Source organism: Nipponia nippon, unplaced genomic scaffold (assembly GCF_047370975.1).
Source record: "Nipponia nippon isolate SJK-2023a ecotype South Korea unplaced genomic scaffold, ASM4737097v1 scaffold_1, whole genome shotgun sequence".
In the NCBI taxonomy this organism is placed as follows: Eukaryota; Metazoa; Chordata; class Aves; order Pelecaniformes; family Threskiornithidae; genus Nipponia; species Nipponia nippon.
In genome coordinates, this window is record NW_028262290.1 from 149733005 (window position 1) to 149753843 (window position 20839).

Below are 20839 nucleotides of genomic sequence, written 5' to 3' on the forward strand. Positions count from 1 at the left end.
CGAGATGAGTCAATTATCCCTTTCCCCCTCCTGGTACGACTGAGATTACTGAACTAACGCTGTACAAGGGCCAAGAGGAAAAAACAGAACAAAATTGCCAATGATTAAACCCAGGTTGGTAAGTTTGCGTTAAAGCTGTGATCTCTGTACTCTTGCTCTAAAAGTTAACAAAATCAGAAGAAAGTCAAGGAACAGCTTTGCCAACATCACCAGGATCCGGAGTGCTCCTTCTGGCACTACATTTCAGCTCTCCATAATTCCAACAGTTTTGGCTTTGCTTACCAATAAAGATTTACTGACGCTTATTTATATTTACCAAGGAGGGAACAGAAACCACGGACCGTTTGCAGCCAAGTTGCCAGCCTCCTTGTTCAGAGGCTCACAAAAACAAAGACGCAGTTCCAGAGTAGCACTCGCATTTGTAGCATCCGCAGTCCCTCTCTGCCGTACCTGCAGACCCTCTGCCTTTAAAACATGTACTCAATCCCTTAAAACCAAGTTTCCGTGAGCCTGCGTATAATCCTATAGAAACCTCGTAACATCTTTGTTAAACCACAAATCTAAATTTCACTTGAGGAAAATTACAGCATGCCCAGGTTTCGTAGCATATTCAAGTCGTGAATATTAAGACGACTACTGAAAAGAAATAGACCTATTACAAAAGAAATTGTGACCTAATTTTCTCCATTTATTTCTTATCAAGAAGTTTCCAAATACCGTTTGTGCCATTTGAGCCCTTTTGGAAATCCTGAAGATATTTTTCTCCATTCATATCTTGGAATGTGTAGCTGGCAGCTTTGTGCCACTAAGTCTTTAAAAATTTGTTTAAGCAGACATATGGGTACAACTAAAATAGAAGCAAAACAAAGCCTCAATAATCACAAGGATTTACCCTCTTTGTTAAAATGTTGGATGTCAGCTACACAAAATACCATAGTACTTTATTATAGAGATGTAAAATCATTCCATACAGTCTTCCAAATATCCAACTTGTATTTCAGACACAGATACCGAGAGGGAAAAAGTCTCCAGCTGTCTAGAACTCCAAATTCTCTCATTTGTACTGTCATTTAACATAAGACAAAATTTAAGACCAGACTTTAACTGTTTCCAAATGTTTTCGTGTTTCTGCTGAAACCTTTAACCATTATGTAGCACCAGAAAGCTTAAAAAACAAACACACCCACCGTGTTCCTTTAATTTTGTGCTCAGACATTTTCTGTTGAATGCTTGGTATCATACATTAATCATGGTAATATATGATAAATACTTAATGACTTTGAGAACAAAAGGATCTCAGGCAAATTGCAAGTACAAATGATTTTAAGCACTGATACACAGAAAACTCTTAATCCTGTGGGGAAATGACGGTAGATACAGCCGTAGCAAAAATAGACTCAGATTATAACTTTGACCAAATCTCCAAAGAAACTGTTCATCCTTTGAAACAATCTCACAAAAACTAAACGCGAGCTTTACCGAGGAAAAAATTCTCCACGCACAGTAGAAACCTGAACCTAAGTGCATGTGGGAAATGCAGAATACTGCGCTGAAACAAAACAGAAGGGGCTTGAAAGTCTTCTCTCTAATCCTAGTACGTGTTCGGCTTTTTTTCTGGAAAAGATATAACACAATGCAAAAAGTAACTTAGTTTAAGCATTACCTTCTTTGAATCCTCCAGAGGACCACCACCTCCCATGGGAGCTGAGTGGCCTGGGAGCACGCGTGACCGACGAACGCTCGGCGTCGATGCCTCAGACAACACTCCAAGCACTCCGCAAGCCCAGGCGAGCTGATGTCTCTGTTTGACCCGCTGACTTAAGCTTTCCCTCTCAGAAAGAAAATGGTTTATTTTGGGGTGGGCTGCAGGAAAGGGTAAGCATTTATTTTGAAGGAGAATTTGGCAACAAAAATGAAAAATTAAGAATTTTAGCCCTTGTTCTAGGTTGCTTTGTTTTTCCATTTAAAGAGAATTGGAGCCTTACAGTTAATAGAGAGACCTATGAAATAACTTACTACTTAGGCATTTTACCTTTTAAAGTCATTGAGCCTATATGTTATGGTGCAATTTACAATAAAGAAAAAAACACCTTCAGTGATATATCAATAATTTATTGTTTTGCATAAGAAGGTAAGACCAGATTTCAGGTAAGACGTCAGCCAAGGACCTGATGGCAAATTCAAGTATAGAACTTGGTACAATATTAAAAAATACTACCATTTGTTTGACTATGGCAAACAGCTAAAACACAATAAAAACATCTGGACTTGACTGTCAAAACATACAGTTCTCTAAAAACCCACACAGCACAACCTGAATATGTGGAATATTGGAAACATGTTTAGTCGTCTTCGTTCCCAAATTCTCAGGAGTCAAAGGAACAACACCCCCCCCCCCCCTCGGTACCCCAGAACAATTCAGCACACGGGCTCAGCATCCACCACGATAAGCAGGCTCCTGTCCTGTTGAAACTCTTGGGCTAAGACATTTTTTCTGCCGTGCCCTGCTATCATCTCTGCCTGCTTCATGGAAGCCAGTGGCTTTGATTTTGGGTTTTTTTGAGGGTAACACTGCAATAATGTTCATTTTCAAGAGCAATCCAGTAATTTAATTAAAACTATTTCTCACTCCTGAAAGACTCTGTGCACATTTTCCTCTGTTGGTTGGATTTATGTTTTTGTGATTCCCTTTCTTTTGCAGGTGTTACAATTCAGGAATTAGCTCCTGGCTTGGAGACGGGGCAGGCAGCCATCCCTCTAGGAGACTGCTGCCAGGGCTGTGCCGAGGATCCGAGGGTCAGCGTCTCTGTGAACGCAGCAAAGCACCGTGCTGCGTACTGCTGCCCAGCGCAGCAGCCCTGGTGCAGAAGGTCCTCGTAGACCACACCGACCCAGGCATGGGAATTAAATTAATTTCAAAAGGACAAGAAAAACAGCCTGCAGGACAGCCAGAACTGTTTCTACCAGGGAGTTTGCAGATTATTCTAGCATCTATTTCTTAAAGAGAAAAGCAGGTCCCTTACGTGAGCGTTATTGTACACTAACGTTCTGAGAGAGCCCAGGTTAGAAGCAGCGTTAAGAGTGTTCCAGTAAGGACTAAAGCCCCTCTTGCTGGAAACGGCCAGATCCTGAGAGAGGCCGAGTGCCCTCTCAGTTTGGGTTGGTTGCAAGAGATGGCGAGGGCACTCGGCGTCTCGCAGGCAAAGGCAAACAGACCCGCTGAATTCCAGATCCCCTGAAAAATAGTTTGATTTTCAGTAATTAAAAAAAATAGAAAACATTTTCCCAACTCACATAATCTCCATGCAATTAATTTAATCAACAGATTTTGATTTATGGTACAAAAAAGTTTAAGTCCACCAGGAAAATGGTGAAATTTGGCAAAAGTTACATTACAGCTATTCAGGCAGAGCGTGTATCCGTACTGGGATTCAGTACATCTGTAACTCTTGCATAAACATTTCCAGACTCCTAGGGATTTCGCTGTTGTTGCTTGCATTTCATTTATTTTATACGACTCTAAGTCAAACGCAATGACCCACACATTAAATACGCATTTAGAATAAAACGGCAAAATCTGATGGCTTTATCCGCGTATGAACTAAAATAAAATATTTACATGGAATGTTGAGCTCCATTTACAGAGACAGCGTTTCAAATTACAGACTTCGTAATCTCTTTAGTAAATGATCACATTGACAAGAAATCTAAAAACTTAACATCCCTTTTCAACCCTTTCATAAATATATAAAGTTTCACTAAATTCTTTTTTCTTTAAACAAGACAGCTATATTCTCTTTACAGATTAACATGAAATAAGGGTTTCCTGTTTGAATGCCACAGATGTGATGATCTGAAGTCAGCAAGTTCCTATACACATTCTGTACTTACAAGACATATTCACAACACAACACGCAGGTGTTACTTGGTCTTTACAGCTGTACTCATTTCCTGCATATCAGTAGTAAATAAAGAAAAATACCAAATTATCTATATTAAAAATACATCATCTAATATACATTTGCTTACACTGCCACATCAAATTTTAAAATGAGGTTTCCAACTGTCTCTGACCAGTGACAAGGATATTGTTGACAGTGAAGTCTACAGCATTAATTTATTTTTGAGTGGAGACAAAATATCTGTTACACTACTAAGAAGTATCACTACACACTAAACAATAAAACGAATTAATCTCTTGCAACTGCTTCCCAGATCTCCAAGGTTTCCTCACTAATTGTTTGAAAATTTCTGATGGGAAAATTGTTGTAAAGGATGCCAAAAATGTCCGAAATCAATTTAAAGGAACAAAAAAAAAGGTACTCTCTACTTTGTTGCTATTCATATCACTTTGCCACTGATTTTACAGAAGATTAATCCCAAAGACTTTGAAGTTATATACATAGTAACTCACACTTTTCCCTATTTAAATAAATATTCCCGTGAGTTTTCTTTGTTGTGCCACAAAGCATGCGTGAAAATATTTTCAATCCATGCATGCTCACAGCAGAGTATTTCACAATTAAGCCACTGAATACATTTCTTTCCATGACTATGTAAGTGCAAAGGAATACTAAAATCACTCTGTACATATAAGACAAGGTTCACGTCTAGAAAAGTAAAAACACTTATCTGGATACGTAATTAAAACTACGATGTCTTCCTCATAAAAATGTTGGTCACTTTTGCCTGTTTCAGTTCACTTAAGGGGTAATAACTTCCAAGTGCTGATGTGCTCTTTATGGGAACAGTTATGCTTAAAACCATCAAGGTGCTGATCTCCAGTACTAATTAATGTCTTCTGCAAACTCTCCGTTAAAAAAAATCTTACCTTGGAAATACACAGCTGATGATAAAGAGGCGTTTGGCAGTTTTGTTACACTAGTATTAGCTCACTTTATGGAGCATAGTAAGACTTCGGTTTAATCTGACTGTTCTGCCTCAAAATTGTGGGCAGGAGGATTGAAGACTCAGGAGAACAAGACCAGTTCCAAGTGCGTGAAGAGTGTACCTGCCGCTCAGGTAGAGTTAGAAAGCCCTCCTACCAAGAAAACGGCCATCGAGTAATGCCTAACCATGCCCCGTATTTAGATGCTGAGACAACAGCAGATGTTTCGGCTATTGAAGACGTTATTATGAATGTAGCCAGCTGACAGGAACCCAGAAGGTCTCGGTCTCCAACCTGTCAAAAGTTGTTTTAAGCTCGCTGTAAGCGGTAGCGAGGTCATCATTGACTATCACCTTATCGAAAAGGTGGCCGTACTGGCTCTCCATCACGTGGGCAGATTTAATCATTTCTTGAAAATCTTCTTCCTAGTAAGATCAGTGCAAAGCATAGTCAGTCCATAGCAACATCACATAACTCATTCTGTGTAAACGCAAAGCTACTCGCTTGTTTCTCATCTCATCGGGAGATGGAAACTGTAATTTTAATTAAAAAAACATAGAAATTACCATTACAAGTGATCTCAGAGAGCATTCTCATGAGTAGACTTTGCTCAACAGGCAATTCTTTCATCTCTCCCCTTGCAGTGACACAATTAGTCACTGCAGGGTAATTACAGAGACATTTTCTGTTAGCAGTACCAGTGGAAAATGTTTCTAGCTGTTTACTTTGATGATACGTTTAAAGTTTCATTACTTAAGTCTCAGCTTACTATTAGCATATGATATATTACAGTGCAGCCCTTATTCTTTTAAGAGCTTGGTAGAAGCTGTCTTCCTATGCCTGGTTCGACCTGGCTCAGTGGATTTCTCTTCATGTTTGGGGAGGGAACAAACCCTAGGAATTTAATTGTTTACATAACTCTGAGAGATTAAACCCGTCCTAAGTAATGTCCTGAAGGTTGCTCTTAAGAATTAACTCCTCTTACATTTCCTATACCATAGAACATATTCTTAGAGCGCATTATTTCCAAACTATTTCAAATGCATATTCTACACACATACCATCTGTGACTGTATCTGTGACTCAGTTTGCAACAATATCTAAAAAATCCTAAATAACATCTGAATGAGGGAAAATGATACACACCATAAATGTAGACAGAAAATCTAACGATGATCAGATTTGCTTTAGCTTCAATTAAAATGTGATTTCATTATATTTCAATGAAGTAAATAAGTTACTGTTGGGTAATCTGACTAATATTTTTTTCTGATTATTGACAAAAAGCAGCATTTGTTACTTGCTTAGATTTTTCTCCTTCTTTCTTACGGTGTTAATTTCCCTACACCATTTAAAAAAATTGTTTCTCTTATCCACAAATACGGGCTTTTTATTAAAGTAGCATTTACTTTTTTAATTGATGCTTTATATTTGAGCTTTCCTCTACATTTAGACCCAATAATACACTTGATAAAACAAGGAAAATCTTATACTTGAACATCTAAGCCCAGATACAAATTTTTTAAAGGAAATCCACAGCGTTATTTCTCATAAAAATATACTTGTGTTGTTGGGGTTCTTCAATGACATAAAATCAGTGGAGCACGGAAACGTAAATACCCATGAGCATATCAAACAATGGAAACGCCACGGTAAATTTGAGATGTGCGAGATGTTGGGAAACAACAAGATACCATGTGTAAGCCCTGACAAGTACTGTCGATGAGATCCAGTGATCACCGTTATTTTCGAGATAAACCACTACAACAAAACTCTTAACAAGTTCTCATGTTTTACCATATCTAAATATACTTACTGTAAAGGGTTTTGCGGTTCCTTTATCATCTTTACTTGAAATAATCTTGGCATTTTTTCTGGTCTCTCTCAAACGGTCAAGTGATGGAGGCTTTATAAATATAACAAATGGTTTAAATTCATATGTCCGTAAGTGTTTCACTGTCTGGGAAGAGGAAAGGTTTTAATTAATTGGTTTATTTCGCACAATAGAATTTACCGGAATAAAAGAAACTCTCCTCTAACCAAAATAAACCCATAAAGCACTTCTAGAAGGCTATTTTTCATTTACTGCCATCCCACCCTGGTGACTGGCATTGATTAATGTAATTCGTGTGAACAGTAAGAAAACTCCTCCATTTCCACAGGGGCTGCTGGTAAACCCCCTCAGGCCAGCGAAGGCTGGGCTGTGCACTGCAGTGCCACTGGCAGCGGGAGGATGGAGGGAAGGAAAAGTTCAACACATTTCAGCAGGAATAATACTTTCTGTACCCATGAAAAGTAGCAGGAAAAGGTATCTGTGACACTCGGTCACAACAGGTCAATGATTTGTTTTCTTCCATACTGTGTGTCCGCTATATAACTGTTCACTCTTCCTGAGCGAGTCGAGTGATGCTACGTATGGAGTTAGAGACAGGTCTACAATTCAGACTGCACACAGGGCGAAGCAGGGATGGGACGGCCAGCAGCTTTCTGTCTTTTTCACACTGCCAGGGCCCACAGGAAAATGCTGTGTTGGAGAGCGGGATCCCAGAACAGTTCACAAGCCTGGGTCCCCGGGAGAATTTAGTGCTTCACTGGAAAAAACAGGGCCGTGCTGGACACGGAATGGTCTCGCAGAGCAGCCTGGCAGTATCAGCCCCAGGAGCCCCTGCCCAGCTCCCCTCCTGCCCTGGCGCGGGGTCTGGCTTCCCTGGATGCTCCTCTGGCAGCGCAGCCCCCCTGCCCTGCTCCTGTGGCACTGCCCTGCGTCTGAAACTGCCCCGGGAACTGTTCGGAAGCTGCCGGGGTTCAGAAGTCACAGGCTGGCCACCCTTGGAGAAGAAATACTTTGGCTGGATTTAAACAAACCAGTCCAGCTCCTGGAAGCATTGTGGTTATTAGTAGCATAAAAACTCCCAGTGGAGCTGTTCAGTGGGGTTGAAAGACAAGGTCAATGCAAGAACAAATGATTTAGAGAGGAATGTTCTTAGCCATTATCCAGCCAACATCACATTTAGTGCGTTCCTTGACTCGTGTCCACCCTGCATGGAAACCCTTTGCACAAACGGTCCAGCTGAACCTGTGAGAGAGAGTTGCTGGACTGGGTGGCAGCTCAAAGCCATTCTGAAACTGAAGTTTCAGAGAGAACCTCTAACCCAAACCAGCAGAAAGATGAATGAAAATATAGCAGCATTTTGTAATTAAACCTTTGGTATTATGCTGCAGGCTTACAATTCAGTTAATTACTGAGCTGAATACTTGCCAATATGTATTGAAGCTTCCTTCCTCTCCTCCTTTCAGAGAGTCTTGCTGTGATAAAGGTACCCAGCAAGCCCACTCAACAGTCATTCAGCGTGGAATAAAATATACCTTTTTAGAAACAATTTTTTTTCCTGGAATCCCACTATGCAATGTAGGGAACTACAAGAGTCCAAAAGACGTGCTTACTTACATGAGGCTGCACATCCAACAAACAAACTTTGTTTTTCGCTAGAACGGATCGAACAGAATCTAAGCTCGTACCATAGTAGTTGTTCTTATACTCGCCATACTCGATAAACCTGTGGCAGAAGGTGAAAACAACTGGAATAATTGCCATTTTCTCCAGAAAAAAACCTTATCAGTTTGGTTTATGAGATCTAATTCAGGAGCAAAAATATTTTACTTTACATGAGAGTTTTACCATGTTTTATAAAGGAAATGCTGTCAAGTACTTCAGCATGTCAATTTTAAGAAATCTTCGACTTTACCACTTTCAAATCAGTAACACCTGCTTGTATTACAGTTAAAGAGAAAAAAGTACTGTAGTCCAAAAGCCCACTAATGTTTTCCATCACCTCTTTTTCTGAACTAATGCAATGCAATAAAACAGTGGATAAGCTAAACAATAGAAACTACTGAAATTTCATTGCACACTACAGAATATCCAAATTCTCTGTCTCAGAAGAGGAGGAGGAGCGACGATGGTGCTAATGGAACCAAGGCGGCTGGTTATGTGCTATAAAATACAAGCGCTATTTGCCAAAAAAGCAAAGCACAGTTTGAAGTTTCAATAAAACCCACAGCTTTGTGTCTAATACACTTTTGCCCTCTGAAACACTGGGGCAGAATTTCAAGCTACAATATTTTACAGGCTGCTGGAGAGCACGATGCTACCATTGTCTTCATTTTAGTTTAATTTCTGGCGGGTTTACAGGCAGGGGCTTCACTGTAGATCTCTAAATTTGAAAGCAGAGGAAGTGCCTGGCCTGAAAGAGAGCAGAACTACACAAACATTGACTCAGGCACGTTTGCAGCACTTCCAGGCCCCCCCCCCCGAGCTGCAATGCTTTATTGCTACGGCAGACGATGTCCTGTCAAAGGAGTGCTCCCCCGTCCTGAACACCTACCATTTCAGTGTCGTCTTGATGAGCTGAAGTACTGAAACTACTTGGAAGCTTAGAAACATTCGTGTTTGCACATACGACTTTTTTGCTCTGTGTTTTTGCCAGCTGCTTTGAACTGCTTATATATCAAAACGTAATTTTAACACATCTTCAAATCACTGCAACTTATACCCACTTTGACTTATTATCTAAAATTATAACCAGCTCCATTTTATAATAAAGCCATTGTTTTAACTGCAATTCTGGTTAAAATCTCTTCAACGTACTTGTTGTTCTGTACGTCTGTCTCAAACAAGTGCTTGGAAATGAAAATGTATTCGACACCATCACTTTCTTGGCTTCTCCTTGGTCGGGTAGTGTCTGCAGTTTCATTAAATGAAAAAAAAAGGAAAAGATGCACAAAACAATATAATGCAAACCAGTTCAGGAAACACTGAAAAGCACACAACCCTTGTGCAATACTAAGTGTAGCGGTTCCCTCACTTCTGACAGACATAAGGCTGCTCTGGATCTGGTAGGCGGCACTCAAGCACATGACAGGATTGAGTTTAAAAGCATGCAGGAAAAGCAGGAAAAAACTTACTGGATAAGTATCAGATGATCATTTTTATTAACTAGTGGAAAAATCCAATAAAATGAGGACAGCTGAGTAATAAAAGGAGCAGCAGTCCGTAACAATTACCCCAGCCTTGCCACTTGTTAAACTTATTAGCATACAAGACCATAAAGGGAAACAAAGCTCACCAACCTGATTTATAAAATGTTACGTTCATTAACAACACTTGCAGCTATGGTATGTGAAGCATGATAATAAAAAAACAGGGTGTGAATTTTATGTTTTACTGCTTTTCTTTTTCTGGTGATCAAAACCCAATTCCTCTTTCTTTCAGTAGCCATGTAGCATTTGCAATTCTTACTTTCAAGTACAACAAGGTTTTGCTTATAAATGAAACTTACTTGTGGGGTTGCCACTTACGAATAATGAACCCATTCAAAAGTCCCGTTTAACACCAGTTGTATGTTACAGCATCATGCATTCTCTGTCGCATAGGAACATACACAACCTGCTTGCAGAAACGCAGTCCCAAATGCCATTTGATGGCACGCTCTTCTGAGGTTGACACAAAGAGAAACATTTCCAAGACTAGAGCCCCAGTTCTCCCTCCAAGTCCTGACTTACTGAATTTCAGGGAGAAGGATTTCTTTACGTGTTTGTTTTAAATTATAACCACAAATTTGGAAGAGAAAAGAGAGAAGGCAGCTTGATGAATACTGGCAATTTTTAAAGAAATATTTTTGGGCAAATGATTGCATATGCTTCAATGTGTTAAATATTTGGGAACATCTGGCTTTTCTTGTTGTTGTTTTCAATACTCAGCTGAAGCAAATATGTGCAAATGAAATGACTTGCCAAAACCAAATATATTCATTTTCCTACCTAGCAAATTCATTCATATATATACTTTATAGAATACCTGTATTTGCAAAAACTTGTGACATTCAGAATGCTGGACCCATATTTTTTGTAATGATCCCAATAGGAGGCACAGGTACAAGTAGAAAGTAAACCAGGGAATGAAAGTCTCACTAAAACTGTCAAGTTCTCCACATTAAAGAAAACCCAGTAAAGTCTCGTAGAAGTTAATATAGAACAATGTTATTCAATGTTATACAAGTTACCCTACTTGGTCAGACAGGGGGAAAGAGGAAGAAAATCCCCAAATCAACTTTTCTAAAGGTAATCAAAGGGATTTAATTAATTTATTCACAGGATTAAACTGCTTATCATCAGTCTTAATTTTTCAGGCTGTCTAACATATAAAGGCCATTTTGCTGCAAGCAAGCATTGGTAACAGAGTACGTTTCAGTGCTTTACAGCCAAATCCAGGGTGTTCTTCAGCTGAGTTTCATTTACTAAACCTCGCTGACATCAATCATGTTAAACTTGTACTAAAAGTCTACTGCAATGCCTCTGAGCCAAAACGTCCTATCAGTTTAATCAATGCTATTTAAAATACAACTGCAGCAGCACTTTTAAAAATTAAAAAAGTAATTTGGATGCCAAGCATGCATTTAGAGACCCAAATTTGAAAGTGCCTTAAGGTAATGCAATAGTAAAAGATAATAATGTAAGCATAGCATTAGGACAATAGAAGTGTGTTTTTACTTACGTGGCACTGTTACCCCGTAATGCTGGGTGTCACTGATCAGCAATTTCCGTTTAAGTTCATTCAGTCCAACCCCCACAGGACCTGAAAGAAAAAAATCGTGCTGTTTCCCAACAGCCAGTTCTCTCTAGTCTTCAGGTATAAGTACTCTCCGAGGTAAGACGACGTACCATATAGCTACGCTATATATTGGCTTTTAATCAGAGTCATTTGGAAACGCCCGTGGTTCTAGCCTCTCCTAGAATATACAGCACTGACAAATTTCAGGGGATGTAGTTGGCAGTTACTCTGCTCTGACTTGACTACCGAGGAAAAAATCAGCGAAAAAGTTGACAGCAAAGCTAACTTTCTTTTCTACAGCAGCTACCCACAATACAGGCCTATCTCCATCCTCAGCCCTCCTACAGACCCCTGCACCCTCACCTGCAGCTTTCCAGCACAAAAACTGGTTTGGCTATTCATTTGGCCAGAATATCCCCAGCTCACAGACTAGAGGGCCCCGGCTGGCATGCACAAAGCCCCCCCAAAGCCTCTGCACCCCATGTGTCATCGTGGCCTTTTCCTCACTTTCCCTCCAGCTGCGGCATCCCTTGTCTGCACCAGCCTCCCCTGAGGAGCATTGCTCCCACCTTCTCCCCACACCCTGGGAGCGCTGCTCCTTCCAGCCCCAGCGGCAGGTAGGAATGCTGCCTGGCCTCCGGCTGGCTCTAGCTGTCACCATCCACCTTTTGACTGGGCCAGGGTGGCATCACACAGGGAGGGGAAGGAAGGGCAGCACTCCCCAGGTCACAACCCGTTTGGGATGTCTGGGTTTCTTTTTTTGTTGTTGATTTTCTTTTAAACTATGCTCATCTCCTGCCTGCTGTCTGAACTGGTCCAAAGCAAATGTTTCCTTCTTCACACGGCTGCCAAAGAGAGACCACTCTTGGAAAGAGGATGGCAGGAAGAAACAAAGACTGCACAAATTTTTTTGACCTGTCTCCATTTGAGTACTGCTGTCCTAGAAGCTACTGAGCAGATGTTCCTCTTGTTTTTCAGATCGTCCCTAACTCTCAGCCGTTTGCCAGTGGTGCTTTAGGTATCAGCGAGGGCACTCTGTCCTGTGAGGCCTCAGAGGCTCCGTGGGCAATCGCTGCGGCCCCCAGGAGCCCATCGCGCAGGGCTCCAGCCTGCCTGGCCCCTGGGGTGGTGGGGCCATGGGGTCGTGCATGTGGAGGGAGCTCAGCTCTGCGTGCGCAGGCATTTCCGACAGCGCCGTGGATTCATTTCTGCAGAGCCAGGTCAACAGCAGAACGCAGGGGAGAGTGAGTCATTGAAACCATATCCCAAATAATACAAGGATAATACATGTGGTTTTAAGGACAATTCCTGCTCTTCTAGTAAAAGTGATACATTTATGCATGGAGTGCTTTTTAACAGAGACAATTTAGACATCACAAATACAAAACGTAATAAACATTTTAATGAAATAGTGGTATGTTGGTTAATTACAAGGGACAGCCTGGTATCAAAAAGCAAAGATTGATGCTTCAGCACCTTCAGGTGCTATTTGTAAAAATGACTATCCGCCCTGTCTGAAGTTAGAAACACATACTGATGAAAAGCAAATGCTTGCTACTTTGCTACTATCCCCAGACTATGGTCCCTCTGTAAAATCTTAGGGTTTCTGCATTTATAATTTTTATATGTTTACGTAAGTTAAACACACAACTACATTTCAAGTTCCATCTCTGACCTGCCTGTAAATTAATCTATCAGTATGTATAAATGTTTATTTAATATGGTGTACAGCAGCCTCTACTGGTGCATGTCTGCAGAGGAAAGCAATGTGTCATGTAGATAATGGCATTACTTTTGTTCTTATTTTTTGAAAAAACATTTTTCCTTTTTTAATAGTATAGCTATTTAACGCAAATATGGATTTTTATAGGACACGTAATTAAAATTCTCGATATGTCATAGCAAAGCTGAATGAAACAAATGGAATTCAAGTAAAAAAAAAAAAGCATTGTATTCCTTTCAAGCAAAAGATTTTCCCCATCAAATCTACACAAATATTATTTCCTCTGTCTACACACTGTCAAATCAACAATATGCTTTTAGCTCTATTTATATATAAAGAATCCAGGCTTCGCTTCCTGCAACAGATGCTTTGGAAATTTAGATCAAATCTGTTTCCAGACCACAACCTCACTATTACTCTGTCTCCCCTTCCAGATTACCATTTAAAAATCATCTTTAAATTTAACTACTGGAAGGTGTAGATTCTTCTTTTTCAGTGCTGTTTTCACAGAGTTCTCGTAACTGTAGCATATGGATGCTGAAGGCTGATTCCTAATTAGTAATGCCATCCATTATGCTGATTTTTACACTATATCTCCCGAGTGTAATGCACACTTCCATTCTGAATATTCTTTTTATTTTGATGCAACAGAGAAAGATGACCGTTTCTAATAATCATGAATCTGAACACGATTTGAACTCGAGAAGAGAATAAAGCATCAGGATTGGAAAGGGCAATCCAGATTCTTATAGTAAAATGCCAGGCATGCGGGATCCATGACTGTAGCATAGTTTTGGTTTACTATAAGTCACCCCAGGCAGCAATATTTAGAGTTATGGCGACAGATTTAGAGATATTTTGTTTATTTTTTTAAAGGAGCATTTATGTTGCTTGCAGTTGCATGTTGAGTGGTCGAATCCTGCACAAATGGGCTGTAGTGCCTACCTTTCTGTATTGAGGGACACTTTCAGAATTAAACCACCAATCCTTAAAACTTGCATTAAGTTTTGTACCATTCAGACATGTCTGAAGAAAACTGAAAAAATTGTTTGATGTAAGTTCAGATCTCAGGAGGGTTAACCCAACCAGCCATTCTTCACCCATAGATACATCCTGACCTCCTAGAAGTCTATTTGAAAGAAAAAAACCAAAAACAAACCAACAGAAAGTGGTCTTTCAGAAAAGATTTTGGGAGTTAGGTGACAACATCCCTGCTGGGATCATAAAGACCCTGTAGAAAACACACCTGGACCCAGGTTCTGTGGCTCAGTTATTCCTTCTCTAGTACAGCTGACCACTGTAATGCAATGACTGCATGTCCAGCTGTAGCTCAATGAGATACCTGGTGGAAAGCAGAACCTCATTTTTTTGTGTTACAGTAAATTACAACTAGCAGGGGGAGTGTACTTCTAGATCTGCTGTTCATTGAAGCAGATCAGTGATTTTATACTGCTGTTCTCATGGGCAAGGCTAGTCAATATGTTGCATCCTATGTGTTCATTCCTGAGCCATGCTGACCTATCCATGCCTTCAACCAGGAAGGTTTAATGAAGATAGCAATTCTAGGTCTCTCTTGTCATTGTCCAGATGGTTTACTTGAAGTAGCATGGCCATGGTCGGCCATTTTCCTGCACTACTGCTGTAGATCTATTAAGTCTCTGCAAGCCACTACTGAACATCAAAGGTAAGTCAGGAGATGTAGAAAACTAAAAGCCACTTCCATTTCATCCTCCCTTGCTCTGAGACAGACCTGGTCTCCACATACCTCCTCCACGATAAAACCAGAGGTGATGGATATTTAAAAAATGTAAGCAATATTACAGTAGAGAACTTTTCCAGTTCCAGATTCCTTTTCTTTGCACTGATGACCAGAAGGACACCATTGTGGGGTGTACCGACAGCCTAATTCAGAGACAGAGAGCCTTTTCTGATTATCTCACACACCAATAATAATGGCTCCTTTGTGGTTACACACCTCTGGTCATTGCTTCCACCACTGCCCACTTAGGACAGATGCATCACCATGGGTGACCACAGCATCTGAAAGGCTTTGCATGCCTCTGGGGAGAACACTGCATGCACATAACTGCATGCATTCTGGGGGACACGCTCATGGTTTGTTACTGCTGACCTTGCTTTATCCTAGCACTGCCCCTTCACAAAGCTCTGACTTAGCTGATACTACACTGTGTAAAGTTATAGTATGTGGCTCATCCACTTCACTCTTAGGAAATAAAATCTCTGCTAGTCTGGCCCTCACAATTACTGAAGCAGAAGCCTTTGTGAGCAGGACTTATTCCTTGTTAATGTAAATGAAAATTCTAGTGTCTAAATAATACGTTTCATATTAAAATATTCTGCCTTTGCCTGATAGGGCTGCAAGGTATCATGCTTAGGATGCAGGCAATATTTCTGAAGGAAGACTTCAAGGATTTGTTGGCAGCCTGGGAACAGTAAGTTACCAGAAGACTGGTGACATGATATTGCATAATTTTGTTTTTAGCAGACTCATCACAGTCATAAATACTAAAAGCACAGCAGAAGCATCTGTATCATTACTGTTTCAGATGATGTGTTATTTTAGCCGCAAGGATACGCAGGACTTTATTCATGAACCTACAATTGCAGACAAGGTAAAATCTTGACAAACTAATATATCTAGCTGAACTGGAGACTAGTATATATCACACTACAGGGTGCTAAAAATTACTGTGTGTGCAATTTGCATTCTGTAAATTAGACCAGACCAATTTAAAACGAAGCCAAAAGAAATTTCCACTTCAAAGTTGTCAAACTCCTTCCCCTTAAAAAAGGGTAAAACAAAACCTAAAAAAACCTTCCAACAGTAAATTATACGTTTAGGCCTAGCAAAACACAACAGACATTTAATGCCCCCACCAATTACAGCTATAAATTAATTATCTGTCCCTTTGTTTCCTGATACTAATACCCAAATTATATTTGATGGATTATATTGAATGCTGCTACTGGCACACAAAAAGCTTTTAAAATGTGTTCGCTTCGACTATACCTGCATTGCTTAGCTCTGCTAGTTTTTCCACATTTTGCCCAAGACATTTTTATGGTATTGGCCAGACTTAAGCTGCTCTTAATATCCAGAGAAAAACATTAGAATTACTGAAGTCTGCAATAAGTTTCTGAACTGCTTTTGTTACTGAAAAAGCACACTTTCTTCATTTGATTTATTACAATAAAAATCAAATGAAATCTCTAGGTATTCCTTAGATCAGACATATGCAATTTGTTATAAAAAGTCTACTTATCGCACTTTTGCACTGCACTCTGTTGATGTAAGTGTAAAATCAACTCAACCATGTTATTACTTGTTGTATATAGCCCACAATCTCACAGTGATCACACTAGTAGGTGGCTGAATTTTAGTGCTGGAGAGTGACAAAACTGTTTATTAAAAACTAAATTTAATGTTCCCTTGGATATGAGCGATATAAAAACACAGCTACTCAACAGTTCATAACAGTCCCTGATAGAGGGTCATGTTTCTCTGCTCTGCTGCTTTCAGAATGGAGGAAACTTTACTAATGAAGCATCAACCTATGTGCTACTGCAAAAGAAACAATAAGCAATGAGACATTACTCATTGGTACTCCAATAGTTACCTTTGAAACATTTAAGATCATGTACTTTCTCTTTTTTTAGGAGACTGAAGCAATGCATTTTGGTTAGATAATAAATGCTGTGGGGAACCCATGGCAGTGACAGATTACAGAACAGAAAGCTGACTAAGGATGACATCTTGAGTCTTCTGCAGCTATGTTTACATCCGTTCTTGGTCTACAGAAGTCAACCTCTCATCCACCTTTCTCTCTACTTCTCTATTTACTTATTCTAACACAATAGATGGTTTTGTTTCTTTCCACTTATATAGTCTGTCTTGGCTGACCACAGGTATTTATTCTGTTCTTTTTTTCTTAGATTGATCTCTAAGAGCAGAACACTGACCTAATTCTTTTGAGTTTTAGTACAGCTCAGCTGCCAGGTGCAGACTAGTAACCATGTTTGGTTACTATATTTGAATGTCATCTCCTCTTAGCAATGCTTTAAACATGGTCTCCGAAAGCATCCTTATATGCAAGTTGGGACATCCGGTCTAGATGGGTGGACTACTAGATACATGAAAAACTGGATGGATGATCATGTTCAAAGGGAAGGGGTTATTGGTCTGTACTCTACTGGGTGACTCATTACAAGTGAAGTTCCTCGGGGACATACTCTACCCTGGGACATACTCTGTTTCATAACTGTATCAAGAACCTGGAGGAAGACAGAGAATGGGCCCTCATCAAGTTTCTAGATGCCAAAATGGGTGATGCAAGTGACTTGCTCAAGGGCAGGGCTTCAATTCAGAGGGACCTTGATAATGCTACAGGCATGGGCTGGTAGAACTTTGTGAAATTTGATAAGGACAAAGTCTTGCATCTGGGATAGACTTAAGTCCCACAGCAGTACAGGCCAGAGACTGACTGGCTGGGGAGCAGCCTGGATGAAAAGGACCTGGGCGTCCAGGTGGGCAGTGAGCTAAGCATGAGTCCACATGGCAGCAACGAAGGCTAACAGAAGACTGGGATGTATCAGCAAGAGCCCAGCCTGTAGAAAGAGGGGAAATGATTCTTCCCCTTTACTCAGCACTCGTTAGACCCTGTGAGGAATACTCTGTCCACGATGGGCCCTGTACTAAAAGAAAGGTGTTGATGAACTGGAGCAAAGCCAGTGGAGGGCCTCCAAGATGGCTGGGAGGTGAAGCACATGACCTGTGAGGAGAGGCTGAGGGAATTGGGCTGTCTAGCTTGGAGAAGAGATGTCTTCAGGAGGACCCACCAACACCCTTCTGATACCTGTTGAGAAGATGAAGGCCACTTCTTTAATGAGGTGTGTGGTGGGAAGGCAAGAGAAGACCTGGTGGAAAGACAGGTTCCCAAAGTTGTTGTCATCACCAAACTGCTGTGAATTCAGTGTTAATCCTGCTGAGTGGGAGGCCAGACCAGGTGACCTCCTGACACCCCTTCCAATCTAAATGATTTTCTGGTAAGCATTGTGCTAATCAGTAGTTCTCTGTTTTACCAGGTCAAAAATAAAGAAAACAACTTACCAACCAAAACTACAAGCCTGTATTTGTCATTAGGTTGTCGTCTATATTTTGCAACTTCTTCATATGTTGGAATATCTGCTGTATCATACTGATCGCTCTTCTTGCACTCATACATAGATTTGTTTGTTTTTTTATCTTTTCTGCTAAGACGAAAGCTTCTTCTAAAACCAGCTGCAATAAGAACAGGATTTTTTCAAAGTAAGAAAATAAGTCTTCTCAAAATATTTGAAAACAGTTTCTTCCAAACATTCGAGGATTGGTGCATGGAATAAAAAAAACTATTATATGTTTAATAAGCCAGGTCATTAGAATGATATTTTCCCACAGTTCAGAACTATATCAGGTGCCTATTTAAACTGCAAAATTAAGATTATCAATAAAATCGTAACAGTTGCAACAAAAAGCTGAAAAATATAACTACAATAAGCTGCTAACGTATTTAGATAATTTGAGTATCTTATACATTAGTATATATACACAAGGAGAACATTCATGCAATCTGGACTCTCATACCACACTTAATGCACTTCTGTTAAATCACCATGGCACGCAGGCATCAAATATGACATATGGTAGAAACACATCTGGTGGTTGAAAGGGTTAATGGGAATTAACTCCTTGAACAATATTTTTGTGCTTAGATCCATGCTGATAGCATAAAAAAAGTGCACAAAACCTTTCCCGGAGATGTTTAAAAGTAAAACCAAACACTGTTAGTTAAATTCCAAAACACTATGCAACATCTTACATAATACAGTACCTATATTATGGATATGTTAGCATGAAATTAAAAGTTAATATTACTATTAAATTTGCATTTACAATTGCATCAACAGTGTGACATCTGCAGTGTCTATCTAGAAGACTGGAAATTTCATATAGTTTTTAAGTACTCTCAAAGCAGATAATCATAGGCATTTTCAAGCAGAACAGCACAAAAAAACCCTCTACACTATATGCTAAAAACTAATTTACTCCTCTGTTAATGATTACCTTACAGTTTTTCAAATAAATCCTTTACATTGCATTACATTACATTTTACTGGTATCTCTATGGCACCACTTCTGTTCCAGAAGTAACTACAGGAAGGACTGCAAAGCTGATTTCATTATTTGGTGGTAATAAAGTAAAACACAAACTACACTTTAAGTACTGGAAAAATCCCAAACCCTTTTTTTTTTTCCCCCAGAACGTTTCATAGGACAATAAACACATGTAAACTTTTGGTGACCCCAGATTTTTCAGCAATATGTTTTCATAAACTTGTAAAAGCACTTATGTGTAGGTGTTTGAGAAGTAATCATATTACAATTTTTTTCTTCAAAGGTAGTATCTGCCAAATTCAAGACTCAGTTCTGCAAATATTTAGAACTAGATCTGAAGCAAAATCCTACAAGGCTTAGTTACAGGCTTAGCGTTTTGTACACACACAGTTCCACTTCGCATAAATCTTTGCAGAACCTGGATCACAGAGGACGTTAATCAAGTTATTTTATTGATGTGAGCCCCTATGCTATGGGAATCTACAACACATGCATACACACAAAAAGAGAAGAAAAATGTCTTTGAGAATACAGTGATGTTGACCCATTTGTATTCAAAATATGAAAAAGTAAAATGAAAATAAATGAAAAAGGAGAAGAGCTAGCATCCACAGAAAAGGATGATGACATTTTTTAAGAGCTACAGTACTGTCTAGACTGCGAAGGACATGGGCTTAGATAGAAAAGGGACTAAAATATGAGATACGTAAACATAATGAAATAAACTGAGTTATGATATTTTATTATTTAAAGAAAAACACTTCACCCTAGGGTGAAGCCTGTCATGACACGAGGATGTTTTCATGCTACATAACTACACCTAACTGTATAGACAGTTACATAAAAAAAGATTAAAAGTAACATTAGCAATACAGACACATGAAATCAGTTACAAGTTTCCTGAGGCCTCCTCTAAAAGGCTGCAGATAAAAAAAAAAAAAAAAAAAAATCAGTTGCCCTAAAGCAAGGTGAAAATTGTTCTGAAATTTTTTTTGTATAATCATTTTATAGGGGAAAAAAAAAAGAAAAAGAAAGAATAATTCTTCACCATTCACTACTAAATGGTTTACAGAATAAAGAGCTTTGTCATAAAAATCAGAATCCACATATCTGGAACACGTAAAAAGTAAGGGCAGCCATCAAATGAAGCTAAACCAATTGTCTCCATTCCAGTTTGGTGTCGACCTTACAAATACCAAGAGCTCTGTGCCTCTGTGTAGCTGTCTCAGAGCACCATTACCAACAGCTTCTTAACCTCAGCTTACATGTCGAACTGCAGAATCCTTAGGAAAAATATCCTTTCTGCAAAATCTTCATATCAATTCAGTCTCTGCTGTTAGGCTTTAGTAAGACCATTTGTAGCTTGTTCCTCTTTTCTCCATCCACTTTATTCAGATTTCATTACCAAACTACCAGGTGGTGGGTTATTTAAGAATTTTCATTCCT

At 39.6% G+C, this 20839-nt stretch overlaps 1 protein-coding gene across 4 annotated transcripts in view; it reads right to left on the reverse strand.

Moving 5' to 3' along the window:
- Positions 1 to 2096: 2096 nt before the first annotated feature.
- The window catches only part of MPP7 (MAGUK p55 scaffold protein 7), a 157261-nt gene continuing 138518 nt past the window's right edge, over positions 2097 to 20839 (reverse strand). For all 4 annotated transcript variants that reach the window (XM_087777406.1, XM_087777432.1, XM_087777416.1 and 1 more), the window contains 6 exons: positions 18350 to 18520; positions 11442 to 11522; positions 9537 to 9630; positions 8337 to 8445; positions 6705 to 6848; positions 2097 to 5313 (listed from right to left, as the gene is read on the reverse strand). In XM_087777406.1, the coding sequence (XP_087633532.1) occupies positions 5134 to 5313; positions 6705 to 6848; positions 8337 to 8445; positions 9537 to 9630; positions 11442 to 11522; positions 18350 to 18520 (779 nt within the window). In that variant the 3' untranslated portion in view covers positions 2097 to 5133. The remainder of the gene's footprint in view (positions 5314 to 6704; positions 6849 to 8336; positions 8446 to 9536; positions 9631 to 11441; positions 11523 to 18349; positions 18521 to 20839) is intronic.